At 35.7% G+C, this 20,352-nt stretch overlaps 1 protein-coding gene across 12 annotated transcripts in view; it reads right to left on the reverse strand.

Annotated features, from left to right (window-relative positions):
- ATM (ATM serine/threonine kinase) overlaps positions 1 to 20,352 on the reverse strand; it is a 211,345-nt gene that overhangs the window by 103,866 nt on the left and 87,127 nt on the right. For all 12 annotated transcript variants that reach the window (XR_009055586.1, XM_057750326.1, XM_057750327.1 and 9 more), the window contains 8 exons: positions 20,014 to 20,191; positions 10,562 to 10,649; positions 8,351 to 8,506; positions 5,064 to 5,151; positions 2,964 to 3,052; positions 2,762 to 2,864; positions 2,040 to 2,188; positions 525 to 629 (listed from right to left, as the gene is read on the reverse strand). Coding sequence is in view for 11 of the 12 variants with exons in the window: in XM_057750326.1 (XP_057606309.1) it covers positions 525 to 629; positions 2,040 to 2,188; positions 2,762 to 2,864; positions 2,964 to 3,052; positions 5,064 to 5,151; positions 8,351 to 8,506; positions 10,562 to 10,649; positions 20,014 to 20,191 (956 nt within the window). In the remaining variant the exon portion in view is untranslated. The remainder of the gene's footprint in view (positions 1 to 524; positions 630 to 2,039; positions 2,189 to 2,761; positions 2,865 to 2,963; positions 3,053 to 5,063; positions 5,152 to 8,350; positions 8,507 to 10,561; positions 10,650 to 20,013; positions 20,192 to 20,352) is intronic.

A 20,352-nucleotide genomic window follows, 5' to 3' on the forward strand; every position in this document is an offset into this window, starting at 1 on the left:
TATGTAAGTACCTAACATATAAGCATGCTCTTATATCTAAAACAAAAAATTAAAAGGTAATATTGGTGATATATATATATAAACATTTGTGTGTATACATATGGGTACATATACATTTGACAAGTGTGTATTAAAGAATTCTTTCATACAAAACATTTAAAATATGAAGTAGAGAAAATAAGACAGGAACAATTATAATTCTTAAGAAAACACGCTTGCAAAAGATAAAATTCATCTGAGGACTCATTTCTCAGATGTGTACAAGCTATGAAATTGTTAATTGTTGAATATTTCCTCCCACTTTTGCACTGTTTTGAGTTTCAACACTGATTAGTATGAATTATGAGTTACCTGGGAAATTTTTTCAAGGGAGAAAAAGCAGTGACAAAGAAACAACTTGACCACAGCTACCAGGTCCTCATCCCTTCACCAGCGCAAATCCTGTATTGAAATTACCCTTCAAGTTTTCAGAAAAGAAGCTATGACATTAAATGTTAAAATACAGAAATTCTTTCTTTTTATACCTGGCATATTTGAGACTTTCATAAAAAGTAGAGAATTCTCTATCTCTTAGAGACTGCAGAGCATTATACAATGATTCATGGTAACTGGTTCCTTCTATTCCTTTGCTGTGAAATAATTAAAAAATGAAAGAAAAAAACATATTTAATAATAGAGAATCCTAAGATATGTGTACATAAACAGTGTCACCAAAAGGCAAAATTGTAAACTAAAATTAAGATACCTCCATTTTAAAAAATGTACTTCTAGAAAATTTGATAAGAATTACAAGCAATTTTGTGGATCATTTAAATTCTTCAAGCAGAAAAAAGTAAATTTCTCAGATATTTTTCCTGGCTCTAAATATGTTATATTCTCATTTATTTATTTGATGAACACCTACTATGTGCCAGGCATTAGTCAGCAGGTTCTAGATACAGGGAATCCATTAGTGGACAAGTCAGATCAGGTCCCCATTCTCATGGAGTTTATGCTCTGGCTTGCAGATGGACAATAAAAAAGAAAAACACCAGATAGTGACAAAGGACAAGTAGAAAAGTAAAACAGGGTAACAAAACAGAATGACTGGGTGGCTACTTTAGAATGGATGGTCAGAAAAGATCTATCTGAATGTCACATTATTAAACTACAATCTGAATGGCAAGTAGCCACCTTCATGGTAACAGGGGAAAAAGAAGACATATTTAAGGCTTTTAGGTGCAAACAGCCTGGCCTAATGGAAAAAAAAACATGGAGAAGGACTATGCGGCTGAATATAGTATGCAAGGGGAAAAACAGCATATGGAGATTCATGAGGCAAGTAGGAATAAGCTCACAGAGTAAAATATTTTTAAAATATGAACGCACATCTCTAATTTTATAGCAATCTAACAGTTTGAAATCTGAAAGAAACTTTAATTAATGAAATTTTTTTCTATGAAAGTGATTAAACATGCAATTAATATGATTTAATTTTTTGGTTTATAACAAAAATACTTTTTACATAAATACACAATCTTTTATTAGATTAGGTGTTTGGCTTTTCATTCAGAACACATGGTGACCTTACATGCAGGTTATAAACATTATCTTCCTGTGCTAGCAATTTAGAAGTGTTTTTTAAATAAAAAACCATATTTCACAAATAAAGATAAACAGTCTTTTGTGTACCATCCAGCCAATGAAAGTGCCATCTGACTAAATAAAATGTTTGCAGCAGGGAGTGGAATGGGAAATGCCTATATTTCTCTTTGGATTTATAAACAGTAAGTGGGAAGATTCTCATGAGAAAATAATTTTTATATTTCTATTTTCAAAAGTATCTTGAGGGTGGAGGGAAAGGTGCCCTAATATAAGAAGAGAGTGAAATTCAAGCCTACATATACTAACTGCATATTGCTATCCTATTTAAGCATTTAGCTTACAGCGCCTACAAAACATGAAAACACAAGTCCAGCTACATTCATAGAGCAAGATAAAAGCAGTTCATTATTCCTAACTAGAGAACTGGCAATTAACAATGTCTGAATTCTTCTTACCTGACAGAAATGCAGTGGTCCCACTGCATATTCCTCCATGCTACTTGGTAATGAAGTTCCTGAAGTTCAGCACACCACTCTTTATTTTCATGATCTAATCCCCTTAAATAGACGGAAAGAATATGGCAGAGTCCCAAATTCTGTAAGGCCTGTGCAGAGGTTTTTTTTTAAAAAAAAAAAAAAAAGTTATCGAAAATAACAGAAACAAAAAAGAGCGATCAAACATAAAAAGTAACTTTCAAAATTTTAGTAGTTCACAATATCACTTAAAATCCCAAAAAAACTGTTTGTGTGTTCCCCCTAAAACACAAAGATAGAGCTCAAACGGCTCTGATATTTGATAGAAGAATGGCTAAGGAATATTTGCCAGTAACAGAAATGATAACTTCTGGGACAAACTCTAGTGCAAAATATGAGAAATAGTTTACATGAGATTTTCCATACAAAGGACTTAATTCACTACTGGGCACATTGTACACAGTCAAGAAATGTCTTCTACTGTTAGCTAAGAAGATTATGACTGGCAAAACTACAGTATCTTTCAGGTCAGTGACCTGTCCTACTTACCTGTATATCTGTCTGAGTTTTAATCCCAGTGCCTGAAAAATAACCTTCAGTCTTATCTCTAGGGTTTATCTGATTGTGTAAATATCGCACTGACATACTGAAATAATCTGAGCACTACACTAGCAGTGTTTTACCAAAGCTGAAAAAAAAAGTACCTGAATTATTCCTGCCTGGCGAGCTGGTGAGGAGATTGCCGTCTCGAGGTCATAGGTTCCTAGGGCTTTCCCCCACATTGCTTCATGTTCATATGTTCGTAGTCTGTAAGAAAAGAGTTTTTAAATGCCTTTGAGGTCTACACACATGTAACTTCTTTCATAACAGAGTTACTATAGTATTATCTATAAAAAAGCAATTTACCTAGTCAGGGGTTGTAACATTTTCCCTCCACCACAACCATAAAGACTATCTGGCTCTCCAATACTTCCATAGATTTCTAAGAGCAGATCCTAAAGACATGGGAACAACAAAAATTGGAGGGGAAAAATATCAGTTTATGAATTTAGCAAATTTGAAATTATATCATTAGTATCACATAACTCCAGCTGCACAGGCTACGTTATACAAGTGAAATATAAGGACACTGAAATACACACTAAAGGCATGGATCAGCATCGCAACAAGCTGGCACCAGACAGCAGAAAGCCTGGGACTACCTGAGAGGAACTGCTCACAACTTAGTGACTTAGACAAGAGACAAATCCCAACCTAACAGGCTTCTAACACATGTAAAAATAATCATAAAAACAAAAGCAAACAATCCTGTCGGCAGGTAAAACTACATGGGAAAATGAAGTTCTGCAAAGTGTGACTCTGAAAACTGAATTTGGTAAAAATAAAAGCTGTAAAGGTTTCCTTTGAAAGAAAATTCAAAGTTGCACTATGTTATATGATAAAATGTGATATGGATAAAGAATTGGTTTGATGACTCAAAACTGTTATAAAATTTGCTCAGGAAAGAACTGGTTCTGTTTAAAATAATCTCAATAAAATCAAAACGAAAACAGAAAACAAAACAGAAAGAAGGAAAAGGAAAAAAAAGAAAAAAAATGAAAACAGAGTTAGAAACTGCATTGCATAGAGAATTGATCAAGCAATTTAATTATCTTAATGGTACTTGCTCCAGGAAATAGTTTCTAAACACAAATTGATATTGGCATAATTCTATTATTCTAATCAAACTGTTTCTATTCATAAACATGATATCAAGCCCTCAGAACATTCAGTCCTGAAGCACAGCACCACTGCCTGGCGCACAGGAGATACTCTAAAAACTCAGAAAAGAGGATAAGACTATAAAGAAGCAAAAGAAGGAAGGAGAAAAATCAGGAGAATGGTATCAAAAAGGTGGAGAGAACATATTTCAAGCAAGGCATGGTTGATGGTGTTAAGTGTTGATGAACATTAAGGAAGAAGCTGAATGAAAGGTGACAGCTAGACTCAGTAACATGAAGCTTATGAGTGACATGAGCAAGTGCTATTCAGTGGAGAGAGTGGAAGGAAAGGAAATGGAGACAGAGAATACAGAAAATTCTTTCACAAGGTTTGGCTATGATGGGAAGGGAGAAAAAAAGGGTGTCACCTTTAAGAGAACATAGGGAAAAGGGAAATGATTCTGCGTTTGTTTGAAGGGGAATGTTTTTAATAAGAAGAGTTTGAAAATTTGGATATGTTGAAAAGGAGCCTGGCACAATAAAAAAATTAAGTTCCTGAGAAAGAGTTGATAAAAAAACAAAGCACAGAAAGGACAGAAGAAGAAACTATTTCTCTGCTTTAACAAGAGGAAAGATTACAATGGGAGCAGATACAGGGAGATTTCTATGTTCGACAGTCGGATTGGTGGGATTTCCTATCTACGTCCCCTATTTTGTCCAAGAAGTAGGAGGGACACTGAAAGCAAAAGCAGAGAAGAGAACATCAGAGGTTTAAGCAAACTGAAGAAGATGAAACTCATTTTAAAGGAATTAGTTGACCAAAGAAATTCAGTAAGAATGGGTCAATTTAAGAGTAAACATTAAAAAATTTACAGAAGAAGCCATATGCCCTGAGATTGACAAACAATAAACAAGTAAACAAATAAAAATATAATTATAAATGTTTAGTGCTATAAAGAAAATGAACACAGTACTGTAGCAGAAAATACATGGTATAAATTCACCCTATGAGATAGATGGTTTTACTTCCATCTTTCAGATAAAGGAACTCAAGGTTGGAAAGCTTAAGTAATTTGTGCATGATTATTACAACTAAGATTATTACAACTAAGTCAGGATTAGAATTGAAGTTTGTCTACTCCAAGGCCTAAGCGTCAAACCATGAATTTACTTATATGACAGTCCAAAAAGCAACTTCAGTTTGAAAATCAAATGAAAAAACAAATCTATATAGTCTTTATAACAAAATGATAGTCTAAAGTGTAAAACAAATATTATCACTTATAATAAGGTCTATAATATTTACCTGTAAACTTATTCCAGTTTCTTCCTTACTTTTTTCACTCAAACTGGAAATAGTTGTACTTTGGCTTCCTTCTTCAAACGTAAGACTTCTGTTTGTCACAAGAGCACCTCTTTTAATGCGAATATACTATTTTGAAGCTTGCTAATACATATACTATAGACTTCAACAGAAAAAACTAACAAAGGTTACAAATAAAATATAATGAACCATTTATACTTGAAAACCATACCAGTTGGGCCTAGAATAGAAAAGCAACTTGTGAGTATTAATTCTTTGAATGAGAATTACATTTTAATGACAGTCTCATTTATGGGAAGGCTACATGCCTAAATATGCTTATTTACTGGGCTTAAAAATAGAGCAGAAGCCCCTGAGTTCAATTTCTAAATGTCCTGCCAGTGGTTTTATACCTGAAATTCAACCTCATTAATAAATACAGGCACACAAATTAAGACCACACTTGAGATACCACTTAACACCTGATAATTTGGCAAAAATTAATAAGTCTGATAATATTAAGTTTTGAAAAGGAAGTGGATCAGTAGAACCCAAAGTAATAAAGCTAATAACTGACAGTCAGAATTAGAACTCAGATTTCTGTACTCCGTGGCCTCAGCTTTACATATGCATGTGATACTCAGTCCTGTAAGGAACTTCAATTCTAAAACCATGCTAGCTATCATGTTTATGACAATAATCATCCAAGGTATAAAACAAATGCTATCATAAATGATAGTATCTCTATTATTTACCTATAAACTTATTTCAGTTTCTTCTTTACTTTTTTTACTCAAATTAGAAATAGTGGTAGTTGGACTCCCTTCTTCAAATGTAAACTTCCTACTGAGCCACTTCATCATGAACTACATTTCTGAGTTGGTATAACTACTTTAAAAACCAATTTGGCCCTATCTTTTAAGACTGAAAATTTGCATACCCTGCAACACAATAACTCTGCACCTAGATATATATCATTAACAGGTGAATGGTTAAATGAATTGTGGCATCTTCTACCACTGGTATACTATGTGGCAGTGACAAATTAATGAGCTACAGCAACACACAACATAGACAAATCTAACCAAAAAACTGACTGAAAAAAACAAACTGTAGCAAAGTACACATATAATTTCTAATGAAGCTCAAAAATACGGAAACTAAACTATATTTATGGGTTCCTACTCACATGATAACAGTGTCATCCAAACGAATGATCAACACAAAACACGAGATAACATTTACCTCTCGGAGGAGCACAGAGGGATGGGATAGAGGAGACCACTGACTGACAAAATGGCACTGACAACATTCTATTTTGCTTTATAACCTTTATATGTAAATATCACATATATTTTCCTTATTTGTAAGTCATGCAGAAAAAAGTTAGCCTTTAGAGGAGAAAGTTGGAAAGTAGGAACAACAGTATTAGAGTCTATGATTTTGAGTCTAAAGCTATAATTCATCTAGGCAAAAAGCAGAGTTGCCAGGACTTTTGTCAGGCATTGCCTTAGGTATGAGAAATACTGAAATGACTAAGGTTGTGAACTACCACATGTTGTCTAAATCCTGTTTGAAGGAGTTTTGACTTCTTTCTAAAAAAAATTATGGATACTAACTTTGAAGGCTCACACCTTCTCAGGAGCAAGTTAACAAACAAAATAAAACCATATGTATTTCTCAATACCTAGTATAAGGCATTTTGCTATTAACCAACTTGAATAGAAAACCTAAGAGAGCAATTCATTTTTTTGACCTGACAGTGTTTGTAAACTTTTATACTTTTACACTTCTCCTGGTCACTTTAGATTTACAGAAGTCTCAGTTCACCTGAGTCACTGAAGAAAATTAGCATTCTCTATCCTCTCTATACACCTCATGTCTCTTTGCCCGCCCCTTCCCATCAGGCATCTGGAAAAAAAATTCAAAATCAGACTGTCAAAGCAAACAGCAAGCCCCATTTGCCAAGTACTTTTCCTCTAAAGTTATCCAAAATAAAAACTAGGCACCCCTGCTTGTTAAACAAGCAATTCTGCAAAAATGTGCCACATTCTATATAATCACCTACCCTCAAATTAAAAGGGCTTTTATTTATACTCAAATAAGAACTCAGTTATTCACTCCTGATTAGTAAAAAATATTATTGTATGGAATCAAGATACTGGGGCACATCCAGATTAAAACTATTATTCCTAACTATGCAGGACTTTTGGCAAATTTTAAGACCAAGAGTAGACAAAAATCAATTTCTTACTCTTTTCATACTTAAAGGACAACACATCAATACCTGTCTTTGCACAAAGACTAACTTATCACACACATATTAATTACACATTATACACATGATTTACCTAGTGTAGATTTTTAATTGCTTTCAATTGAAAAGTAGAAATTAAACCAGAGAGTAAAGAAATCAATCCAAGTCTACTAAGTTAATTATATTTGAATTAGGATCTGGTTCCTGGTTTTCCACAGTCCAAACACCATACTGCTTCCAGCTTAATGACAATCCAAAGTAGAAATTATAAGTAGCAAGCATAAGAAAGGCATCAATATAACACCTCTTTGCTATTTCAATTTTGTAATATGAGTGATTTTGTGGTGGGAAAGTGAAGCCAACTATAAAAATTAACACTAAGCTATTTCAATGAACAAAGATTTGAGGAGGGCAGTTGGGACAATAAACTGTTGGGACAATAAACTATTTCTTCAACTTTCTTGGCTATTTTTTGCTTTTCTCTATTATCTAGGATACGTGTTAAAACTCTTATGCGAGTTCTAGCTCAGAGGAAAAGCAAAGTAAAGTAGTAGAAATACAGGTAGATAAAATAATGAAAAGTGATTTAGTCATAGAAAGCAATCAGTTATATTACTTCTAGTCAATAAGTAAAATGGATCTTGAATAAACTGAGGAAATAGAAGAAACTTAAGTTAACTGAAATTAGGGAATCACTCAACCATTTGAAAAATAATTACTGATCACTTATATATTAAGTTCCCAATGCTAGTTACTATGGGTAATATAGAGAAAAATAAGGATGATCTCTGTCCTCCAGGAGCTTGCTGTGTGTGTAATTTTTATAATTCTTAAGTAATAAACATCTCTATTTCAGAGCAGAATTCCTTATTTCTTTAAAAAATTTGTATTATCATTTCTCTTTAAAAGGTAGACGTCTATCTAAAATATCTTTTAAATGGGAGAGTGGCAGTAAAACAAATCTTTAACATATACCTTTAACGAAACAAAGTCTACACCAATTTTACAAACCAAAACTTCCAAACCGTATTACCTTTTCTCTTGATCATCCATGTTCTTCTTATCTGCATAGATTTCTGCATAGAGCAATGCTGTAAAATGAGCAGCACAAGACTGAGCTACCTTGGCAACCTCTAGATAATTCAACTCCAGCCAGAAAGCATCATCAAAAACTGTTCCTGAAGAAGGTCTAAAGAAAAATATTTAAATATCTAGTCATGTCCATTTCTTTAACTTAAATACCAAAAGAAAAGTATGTTGATATAGAATACAGTGGTAGCAAGTGCTAGGTAAAAAGAAAATTACATTCAAATAACCCAAAACCACATATCCCCGATATATAACTATAAACATCTAAGATAACACAGCTGAAGACCTTTGGCACTCTTTCTGGATCACATACCTCTCAGATGAAAGCTATGGGCCATCATCCCATACAAATCTGGGGTTCATACATGCCCTCCACTGAGGGATCAGATTTAATGAAAATATTGTTTCTTCTAAGACACATTTACATGTCTTTCCTATTGCAGTTAATTTTCTTCTTAGTTAATTGCGTAGGTTGAGGTTATTTAATAAAAACCTTCCACTGTGGTAACAGTAGGCCATAACTGGAAGGGACCATATTATCTTTTTCAAAACAAACATTAGAGATGTGACAAGGTAGTGGTTAAGAGCACTAGTATTAGCATAGATACTCTAGCTAGGTTCAAATCCTGCAGGATCACCTGCTACAAGTTTTAGAACTTTTAGCAACTTAACTTCTTAACCCTCAGTTTCTTCATTTTTAAGAACCTGAAACAATACACACCTCAGAGAATAGTTGTAATGAGTAAATACTGCTTACAAAGCTGATGCATAAAGTGCCCATCACATAGCTAAGACTTAATTGTAGCTGTTTTGAGAAACGTGAACCTGAACTCAGGTCCTTACCCTTTATTCTATGTCCCAGTCATACTCTCTCAATGAAACTTCTTTAAGATCATATTCAGAATAAAAACATAATATTGAGAAATTTTACCTTCTTCAAGGACAACCAATGTCAATACCATTCTAATGCAATGATAAATATACAATGAATGATTCAGAGGTGAAACTGCCTTCCAACATAGAGAACAGACATTCTTCCAGATATAGTTAAAGCTTCTTATGGGCTTCTCATAAGAGGATTCAATACAAAACAAAGTGGTGAATCAGTAACTTTGTAGCCAGAAACACAGACCCTGAAAGGCCTAACACTTCTTTTTCTAAGAGTGGGATGGAAAGGTATGAGGGGGATACAGAGGAATTAATTTTTAAGATGTAAATGCACTTAGGTTAAACAATTGTTCATTTTACCCCCACCATTCCCTCCCATTTTTAGCAACCACTGCCACTACCACCATACAAACTAATGAGACATCGATGCCTACCTATTCAAGTTATAGACCTACTACATTACTTTTTTCAAAGTTCTGGTCAGCTCTGGAGCAGTACAGATCAGTCAGATCATCCTCTCTAGCAATTCCTGCACTCACTGTTAAAAATCCCAAGAGAAATAATAGAAATAAAAAAACTATATTATAAAGCAATCAAGAAAATAAACACTGCTACAGCACAGCATCACTATATAGAACCACAGATTTTGAGGACCATGGTACACAGTAAAGAAACTTACGTTTCATAATAAAGATACATAAAAAAGCTTTTTACATAACTCTAGCTACTTCTGAGACAAAAAGTAAAGAGAAAAGTTAAAAGAGGAGTAATGCAACTAAAAGTAACCTGGAAAATCACCTACTCCTTTCCCATCTCTGTAAATGAAATAAAGCCCCCAAAGATTGAATGATTTAGCAAAGATATCACTGTTATTATTACAGTTAGGGCTTGGAGTTCCTACAGTATTCACTATCTTGTAATGTATTTTGAAATAAACTATAATGGAAAATAATCCGGAAAAAAATACATACATATAACTGAATCACTTTGCTGAACACCTGAAACTAACACGATATTGTAAATCAACTAAACTTCAGATAAAAAAAAAAGATTTCAGACTTCCTGATATTGATTTCCCCAAAGTGCCACCCTGAATATGGATTATTACAAGGAGATATAAGCATCACACATATTAATGCAGCACCTTGCAGTAGCTCTACCTGTGAGTAGTAGTAGAAAGTAGTAGAAAGAACCATGTGAAAATTTGGTCAGGAGTAACAAGTTACACTTCTAAATCCCCAAACTCAAGAACCAATAGTCACATTACCTCTTTTGTCTCCTCATGTAGTCCACAACAGCAAGCATTGTTCTTTGTGATTTTTTATCCAGATGGCATCGGAAAAAGTGCTCTGACTCTGACAAACAAAGATATGTCCTCTCAGTCCCAGGCCGACTTGCTTAAGCACTTTCTTCCCTTTGTTTGTGATCTGACCTCCTCTAAACTATAAGGTTCTAGCACAAAATTGGTTCTCAATAAAGGGAAATTAATGGCATTTCTTTTTCTTTTAAAAGAAACTACTGAGCTTAATAAAACTGAGAATTTAATAGTAATTTATATTTTATTTCTGAAGAAGACTAATTCACTGATTCAAAAACCGTTTACCTAGGATTTTTCAGTGTACTAGCTCAGCATATAACCATACAACAAGGACTATTTCTGACCACCCAGAACTCACCAACTAGCCTGAAGAAACACTCTCTCTCTCTAATTGTAGTATAACTGCTTTAGAACATTGTGTTAGTTTCTGCTGTGTACTGAAGTGAATCAGCTATATATATATCTATACATAGATATATAGATATATCCTCTCCCTCTTGGACCTCCCTGCCAAACCCCACCATCCCAGCCATCTAGGTCATCACAGACCACTGAGCTGAGCTCCCTGTGCTATACAGTAAGTTCCCACTAGCTTACCTATTTTACACATGGTAGTGTATATATGTCAATCCTAATCTCCCAATTTCTTCCAACCTCTCCTTCCCTGCTCCTGTGTCCACACATCCATTCTCTAAGTCTGCATCTCTATTCCTGCCCCACAAATAGGTTGATCTGTACCATTTTTCTAGATTCCACATATACGCATTAATATACAATATCTGTTTTTCTCTTTCTGACTTCCTTCACTCTGGATGACAGTCTCTAGGTCCATCCATGTCTCTACCAATGACCCAATTTGATTCCTTTTTATGGCTGAGTAATACTCCATTATATATATGTACCACATCTTCTTTATCTATTCCTCTGCCAATGGACATTTAGGTTGCTTCCAATGACCTGGCTATTGTAAATAGTGCTGTAATGAACACTGGGGTACATATATCTTTTTGAATTATGGTTTTCTCAGGGTATATAGCCAGTAGTGGAATTGCTGGGTCATATGACAGTTCTATTTTTAATTTTTTAAAGAACCTCCATACTGTTCTCCATAGTGGCTGTACAAATTTACATTCCCATCCAACAGTGCAAGAAGGTTCCATTTCTTCCACATCCTCTCCAGCATTTACCATTTATACATTTTTTTTGATGATGCATTTCTCTATTAATTAGTGATGTTCAGCAGCTTTTCATGTACCTCTTGGCCATCTGTATGGCTTCTTTGGAGAAATGTCTATTTAGGTCTTCTGCCCATTTTTGGATTGGGTTGTTTGTTCTTTTGATATTGAGCTGCATGAACTGAACTGTTTATATATTTTGGAGATTAATCCTTTGTCTGTTGATTCGTTTGCAAATGTTTTCTCCCTGAGGGTTGTCTTTTCGTCTTATAGTTTTCTTTGCTGTGCAAAAGCCTTTCAGTTTCATTAGGCCGCATTTATTTTTCTTTTTAATTTCATTACTCTAGGAGGTGGATCCAAAAAGCTCTTGCTGTGATTTCTGTCAGAGTGTTTTTCCTATCTTTTCCTATAAGAGTTTTATAGTGTCCAGTCTTACATTTAGGTCTATAATCCATTTTGAGTCTATTTTTGTGTATGGTGTTAGTGAGTGTTCTAATTTCATTCCTTTACATGTAGCTGACCAGTTTTCCCAGCACCACTTACTGAAGAGACTGTCTTTTCTCCTTTGTATATTCTTGCCTCATTGATTACATGACCACAAGTGCATGGCTTTATCTTTGGACTTTCTATCCTGTTCCATTGATCTATATTTCTATTTCATGCCAGTACCATACTGTCTTGATTACTGTAGCTTTGTAGGATAGTCTGAAGTCAGGGAGCCTGACTCCTCTAGCTCTGTTTTTCTCCCTCAAGATTGCTTTGGCTATTCATGGTTTTTTGTGTTGCCACACAAACTCTAACATATTTTGTTCTAATTCTGTGAAAAATGGCATGGGTAATTTGATAGGGAATGCACTGAATCTGTAGATTGCTTTGGATAGTATAATCATTTCCACAATATTGATTCTTCCAATCCAAGAACATGGTATATCTCTCCATCTGTTTGCATTATCTTTGATATTTTTCATCAGGGCTTTACAGTTTTCTGAGTACAGGTCATTTGGCTCTTTTGGTAGGTTTATTCCTAGGTATTCTACTCGTTTTGTTGCAGTGGTAAATGGGATTGTTTCCTTTATTTCGCTTTCTGATCTTTCATTGCTACTGTATAGGAATTTAAGAGATTTCTGTGCATTAACTTTGTATCCCACAACTTTACCAAATTCATTGATGAACTCTAGTATTTTTCTGGTAGCATCTTTAGGATATTCTCTGTACAGTATCATCTCATCTGCAAACAGTGACAGTTTTACTTCTTTTCCCATTTGTATTCCTTTTATTTGTTTTTCTTCTCTGATTGCCATGGCTAGCACTTCCAATACCATGTTGAGTAGTACTGGTGAGAGTGGGCACCCTTGTCTTGTTCCTGTTTTTAGAGCAAATGCTTTCAGTTTTTCACCACTGAGAATGATGCTTGTTATGGGTTTGTCATATATGGCTTTTATTATGTTGAGGTAGGTTCCCTCTATGCCCACTTTCCAAAGAGTTTTTATCATAAATGGGTGTTGAATTTTGTCAAAATCTTGTTCTGCATCTACTGAGATGATCATATGGTTTTCATCATCTAATTTGTTAATATGGTGTATCACATTGATTGATTTGCATATTTTGAAGAATCCTTGCATTCCTGGGATAAATTCCACTTGATCATGGTGTATGATCCTATTAATATGTTATTGGATTCTGTTTGCTAGTATTTTGTTGAGGATTTCTGCAGCTATGTTCATCAGTGATATCAGTCTGTAATTTTCTTCTTTTGTGACATCTTTGTCTGGTCTTGGTATCAAGGTGACGGTGGCTTCATAGAATGAGTTTGGGAGTGTTACCCCCTCTGCAATTTTTTGGAAGAGTTGGAGAAGGATAAGTGTTAGCTTTTCTCTAAATGTTTGATAGAATTTACCTGTGAAGCCATCTGGTGCTGGACATTTGTTTCTTGGAAGATTTTTAATTACTGTTTCAATTTAATTACTTGTGATTGGTATGTTAATATTTTTTATTCCTTTCTGGTTAAGGCTTGGAAGGTTGTACCTTTCTAAAAATTTGTCCATTTCTTCCAGGTTGTCCATTTTACTGGCATATGGTTTCTTGTAGTAGTCACTTATGATCCTTTGTATTTCTGCAGTGTCACCTGCAATTTCTCCTTTTTCATTTCTAATTTTATTAATTTGAATTCTCCCCCTGTTTTTTTGATGAGTCTGGCTAAAAGTTTATCAATTTTGTTTATCATCTCAAACAACAAACTTTTGGTTTTATTGATCTTTGCTAGTGTTTTCTTCATTTCTATTTCATTTACTTCTGCTCTGATCTTCCTCTCTCCCTCTCTCCCTCTCTCTTTAAATTTGTTTGTTTATTTATTTACTGGCTGAGTTGGTTCTTCACTGCCTCGTGTGGGCTTTCTCTAGTTGCAGCGAGTCGGGGTTACTCTTTCTGGCAGTGTGGGCTTCTCACTGCAGAGGCTTCTCTTGTTGTGGAGCATGGGCTCTAGGTGTATAGGCTTCACTAGTTGTGACATGTGGGCTCAGCAGTTGTGGCCTGTGGGCTCTAGAGGGCAGGCTCAGTAGTTGTGGTGCATGGACTTAGTTGCTCAAAGGTATGTGGGATCTTCTTGGACCAGGGATCAAACCCATGTCCCCTGAATTGGCAGGCAAATTCTTAACCACTGCACCACCAAGGAAGTCCTCCCCCCCACCCCCGCCGTGTGGGCTCTTCACTGCAGCATGCAGGCTTCTCTATTTGTGGCATGTGGGCTCTAGAGCACAGGGACTCAGAAGTTGTATTGTGTGCTTAGTTGCAGTATGTGGGATCTTAGCTTCTTGACCAAGGATTGAAGCGGGGCCCCCTGCATTGGGAGCATGGAATTCTACCCACTGGACAACCAGGAAATTCCCATCTACTCTGATATCTATGATTCCTTTCCTTTTACTAACTTTGGGGTTTTTTGGTTCTTCTTTCTCTAGTTGCTTTAGCTGTAATGTTATATTGCTTATTTGAGATTTTTCTTGTTTTCTTGAGGTGAGATTGAATTGCTATAAATTTCCCTCTTAGAACTGTTTTGTTGCATCCAATAGGTTTTAGGTCATGTTTTCATTGTCATGTGTTTCTACGCAGTTTTAAGACAATTTTATTATTATTTTTTGGCTGCATCAGGTCTTTGCTGCTGCACTTGGGCTTTCTATAGTTGTGGTGAGAGGGGGCTGCTCTTCGTTGTGGTGTGCAGGCTTCTCATTGTGGTAGCTTCAATAGTTGTGGAGCACAGGCTCTAGGCATGTGGGCTTCAGTAGTTGTGGTGCACAGGCTCAGAAGTTGTGGCTCAAGAGCTCTAGAGTGCAGGTCAGTAGTTATGGCGCATGCGCTTAGTTGCTCCACAGCATGTGGGGTCTTCCCAGACCAGGGATTGAACCCGTGTCCCATGCATTAGCAGGTGGATTCTTAACCACTGTGCCACAAGTGAAGTCCCCGTTTCCATGTATTTTTTGATATTTTGTTTGATTTCTTCAGTGATGTCTTGGTTATTTAATAGCATACTGTTTAGCATCCATTTATGTTTTTTTTTTTTTATAGTTTTTTTCCTGTAGTTGATTTCTAATCTCATAGCATTGTGGTCAAAAAAGATGCTTGACATGATTTTAATTTTCTTAAATTTACCGAGGCTTGATTTATGACCCAAGATGTGCTCTATCCAGGAGAATGTTCCATGTGCACTTGAGAAGAAAGTGTATTCTGCCAATTTCAGGTGGAATGTCCTATAAATATCAATTAAGTCTATCTGGTCTATTGCATCATTTAAAGTTTGTGTTTCCATATTTATTTTCTGTCTGGATGATTTGTCCATTGCTGTAAGTATGGTGTTAAAGTCTCCTCCTATTATTGTGTTACTGTCGATTTCCCCTTTAACGGCTGTTATCATTTGCTTCATGTATTGAGGTGCTCCTATGCTGGGTGCATAGATATTCACAATTGTTATATCTTCTTGGATTGATCCTTGATCATTATATAGTAACCTTCCCTGTGTCTTGTAACAGTGTTTATTTTAAAGTCTATCTTGTCTGATATGGGTATTGCTACTCCAGCTTTCTTTTTTTTTATTGGCTGTGTTGGGTCTTTTTTGCTGTGTCTGGGCTTTCTTTTTAGTTGCAGTGAGTGGGGGCTACTCTTCATTGTGGTGCACGGGCTCCTCATTGCTGAGGCTTCTCTTGTTGCAGAGCTCAGGCTCTAGGCGCGTGGGCTTCAGTAGCTGCAGCACATAGGCTCAATAGTTGTGGCTCATGGGCTCTAAAGTGCAGGCTGAATAGTTGTGGCGCACGGGCTTAGTTGCTCTGCAGCATGTGGGATCTTCCTGGGGTGGGGATCGAACCTGTGTCCCCTGCATTAGCAGGTGGATTCTCAACCACTGTGCCACCTAGGAAGCCCTACTCCAGCTTTCTTTTGATTTCCATTTGCATGGAATACCTTTTTCCATCCCTTCACTTTCAGTCTGTATGTGTCCCTAAGTCTGAAGTGGGTCTCTTGGAGACAGAATATATAAGGGTCTTGTTTTTATATCCATTCAGCCAGTCTGTGTCTTTTGGTTGGAGCATTTAATCCATTTGCATTCAAGGTTATTATAGATATGTATATTCCTATTACCATTTTCTTAACTGTTTTGGGTTTGTTTTTGTGGGTCTTTTTCTTCTCTTGTATTTCCTACCTAGAGAAGTTCCTTTAGCATTTGTTGTAAAGCTGGTTTGGTGGTGCTGAATTCTCTTAGCTTTTGCTTGTCTGTAAAGTTTCTGATTTCTTCGTCAAATCTGAATGAGATTCTTGCTGGGTAAAATAATTGTGGTTGTAGGTTTTTCCCTTTAATCACTTTAAATATCTTGTCACTCCCTATTGGCTTACAGAGTTTCTGCTGAAAAATCAGCTGATAACCTTAAGGGGGTTCCCTTGTATTTTATTTCTTGCTTTCCCCTTGTTGATTTTAACATTTGTTCTTTGAATTCAATTTTTGTTAGTTTCATTAATATATGTCTCGGTGTGTTCCTCTTTGGGTTTATCCTACCTGGGACTCTCTGTGCTTCCCGGATTTGGGTGGCTATTTCCTTTCCCATGTTAGGCAATTTTTTGACTATAGTCTCTTCAAATATTTTCACAGACGCTTTTTCTTTCTCTTCTTCTCTGGGACTCTATAATGTGAATGCTAGTTCATTTAGTGTTGTCGCAGAGGTCTCTGAGACTGTCCTCAATTCTTTTCTTTTTAAATTTATTTATTTATTTTATTTTTTAATTTATCGGCTGCATTGGGTCTTCATTGCTGTGTGCGAGCTTTCTGTAGTTGTGGAGAGTGGTGGCTACTCTTCACTGCAGTGCAAGGGCTTCTTATTGTGGTAGCTTCTCTTGTTGCAGAGCACAGGCTCTAGGCTCATGGGCTTCAGCAGTTGTAGCACCTGGGCTCAACAGTTGTGGCTCACAGGCTCTAGAAGTGCAGGCTCAGTAGTTGTGGCACACAGGCTTAGTTGCTCTGCAGGATGTGGGATCTTCCTGGACCAGGGCTCAAAGCCGAGTCCCCTGCACCGGCAAGCAGATTCTTAACCACTGAAACACCAGGGAAGCCCCTCAATTCTTTTCATTCTTTTTGATTTACCCTGCTCCGCAGCAGTAATTTCCACCATTCTATCTTCCAGGTCACTTATTTGTTCTTCTGCTTCAGTTATTCTGCTACTGATTCCTTCTAATATATTTTTCATTTCAGTTATTGTGTTGTTCAACACTGTGTATTTGTTCTTTAGTTCTGGGTCCTTGTTAAACATCTCGTATTTTCTTGATCCATGCCTCCATTCTCTGCCTGAGATTTCAGATAATCTTTACTATCATTACTCTGAACTCTTTTTCAGATACATTGCCAATTTCCTCTTCATTTATTTGGTCTTGTAGGTTGTTACCTTTGCTCCTTAGTCTGTACCATATTTTTGTGGACTCATTTTTTTGTGACGGGTGGGGCTATGTTCTTGTTTGGCCTGAGGTATCCAGCACTGGAGTTTGCAAGCAGTTGGGTGGATCTGGGTTTTGGTGACGAGGTAAGGACCTCCAGGAGAGCTCACATGGATTAATATTCCTTGGGGTCTGAGGTTCTCTGTTAGTCCAGTGGTCTGAACTCAGAGCTCCCACCACAGGAGCTCAGGCCCAACCCCTGGTCTGGGAACCAATACCCTGAAAGCCATGCGATACAGCAAAAAAAAAACAAAAAAGGCGGCAAACAAAAAAAAGCAAAACAATAACAAAGAATAAGAAATCAAATAAAATCAGAAGAATAAAAAACATTAGAAAATATAAAAATAAAAATGAAACAACAACAAAAACAAAGCAAAATAGCAAAAAAGAAAAAAAAAAAAAAAAAGGCCAGAAAAGGCCTTAGGTTGGGGGGACACTCAGGCCTGGGACCCTTGTGGCCAGAAGACAGCCTAAGAGACTCTTAACGCATTGCAATGTGTGCTATGATAGGGAAAGCTTAGGATACCGTAGTAGCATATAGAAAAGAACTCTGAACAAGAAGTGTTTCACAGAAAAAAATAATATCTGAAAGAAGAGTAATGGTCCATCTGGAGAAGAAGAAAGGATAGTGTTCAAGGCAAATAGTGATAAGATGGCTGAAAGAAGGACGTACATGGAGAATCTACTGAAAGATTTCATTGCGTTAAACCACAGAGGTGGAAAGCAGTAAGGATGCTGTGGACAGAAAGAAACAGATGGACTAATGTTATTTATAACACAGAATTCACAGGACTTGGTAATCAGACGAGGCATGAGAAAGGTTTCTGGACTGGACAACTGCATGATGTTTACTGAAGAGATACACATTAAAAGACCCAGGCTGGGGGAAGGAGGTGAGGATGATAATTTTACCTTTCGACAGCTGAATCTGAGATGCACATGGGACATTCAAGTGAAGGCAGTGAGACTTACAGACATCAGAAAGGAAACCATTTAATTTGATAGAAATCTATATTTACTTTCCTTTTCAACAACAGATTTACATGTGAAGTTTAAATTTTCATTTAAGGCAATGAAAATACTGGCTCTCTACACAGACATAAAATAAAACTGGCTGATTTTACCTTTGAACGGCAGTAGTATAAATATGTATGTATAAATGATAAACATGAAAAAAAGTCTTTGCTATGTTCATGATAACAGATTATCAGGTTATCATAAGTTGGTGATTATGTCAAACTTGGCATGTTATAAAATTGTTTTTAATATTACTTCAAATTACATAATATTAACGTTTAAATGCTTACTGGTAACTGTGAACCACTTGTACCTGTATTTCCCAAATTAAGAATAGGAGATATAGGCTGGATAGTTTGCAAAGTCTCTATGAGAATTTTTATTTTAGGATTTTCATTTCAATGGCATAAAGAAATTTCATATAAGCATATTTGAAATTATTTACATGACCAACTTATAATCTAGTAGGACCACAGAATGGGCATCCATATTTATATTTAGTAATTATATTATTTCAAATAGAAGATTTGTAACTACTGTTAGCCAATAAAAGGAATACACATGTAATAAAAAAGCACAGTCAAGTCTAAATGGCAACACAGTCATGTCACAGCAAGGTTGTGGTAGTGAAAATAAGAGGAAGTAACTGGGAGAATTGAGTAATCACAACTGATGTCAGAGTGACTGGAACTACAGTCAAGGTTGGGAAGGACAATTTAGTTAAAGCAAAATATCATATTAAATCAATATTCTTACAATTGTGTTGGTCTTCAAGTACAGTAAGGGAATTTGTACCTTGTTTTATGTTTGTACATAAAACACATTAATAATATGCATCAACATTAACAACAGAAAGTTAACATCACGAATCTGTAAATTTTTTCCTTTTTTCAAATTTAGGTTTGAAAATCTGACTCACAATGAGCCCTCAACTATGTATATATGGATCATGTGTACCCAGTTCCTGGCTAAATTTCTCCAACAATAAGCTCTTAGCATGGGAAATACTTCTTATATAGCATGGAAGGAAAGTAGGTTATAAAAGTAAGTAAAACATAATTCAATCTTTGTTTTAAAAAACCTGATGTATATATACCAAATGTTAATTGTAGTTCTCCTAGATGACAGAATTATAGGTAAGTTGTTTAATTTAGGTCAATTTTGCTAGATTTTGCACAGTAAATAACTATCTTTCCCTGGAAATGAGATGGTAACAGAATGAATTTGAGAAAATTAATAGAATACCTGAATCCAAAATTGCAGGGGTTGTGGATCGGCTTGTTTGTGAGGAGTGTCTGAAACAGTTAGTGAAAAATCCCTGAATGTGTGTAGAAAGCAGATTTCTCCATGATTCATTTGTATCTTGGAGTAAAATATCATGAATCAAGTATGGAAGCACAGTCTGACAAAAGTCAGTTTTCACCTAGAATATACAAACACATCCAGTAAATAGGTTTGAGTAAAAATATTTTACTTACATTTTCATTCCCTGTTACTGACATATTAAGCTTTTAAAAAAAATGACAGACGAGTCTGTCATGAACTCTATGTACTACTAAAAAACATAGAAAAAACGTATCGGAT

The sequence above is a fragment of the Hippopotamus amphibius genome, chromosome 9 (genome assembly GCF_030028045.1).
Source record: "Hippopotamus amphibius kiboko isolate mHipAmp2 chromosome 9, mHipAmp2.hap2, whole genome shotgun sequence".
Taxonomy (NCBI): Eukaryota; Metazoa; Chordata; class Mammalia; order Artiodactyla; family Hippopotamidae; genus Hippopotamus; species Hippopotamus amphibius.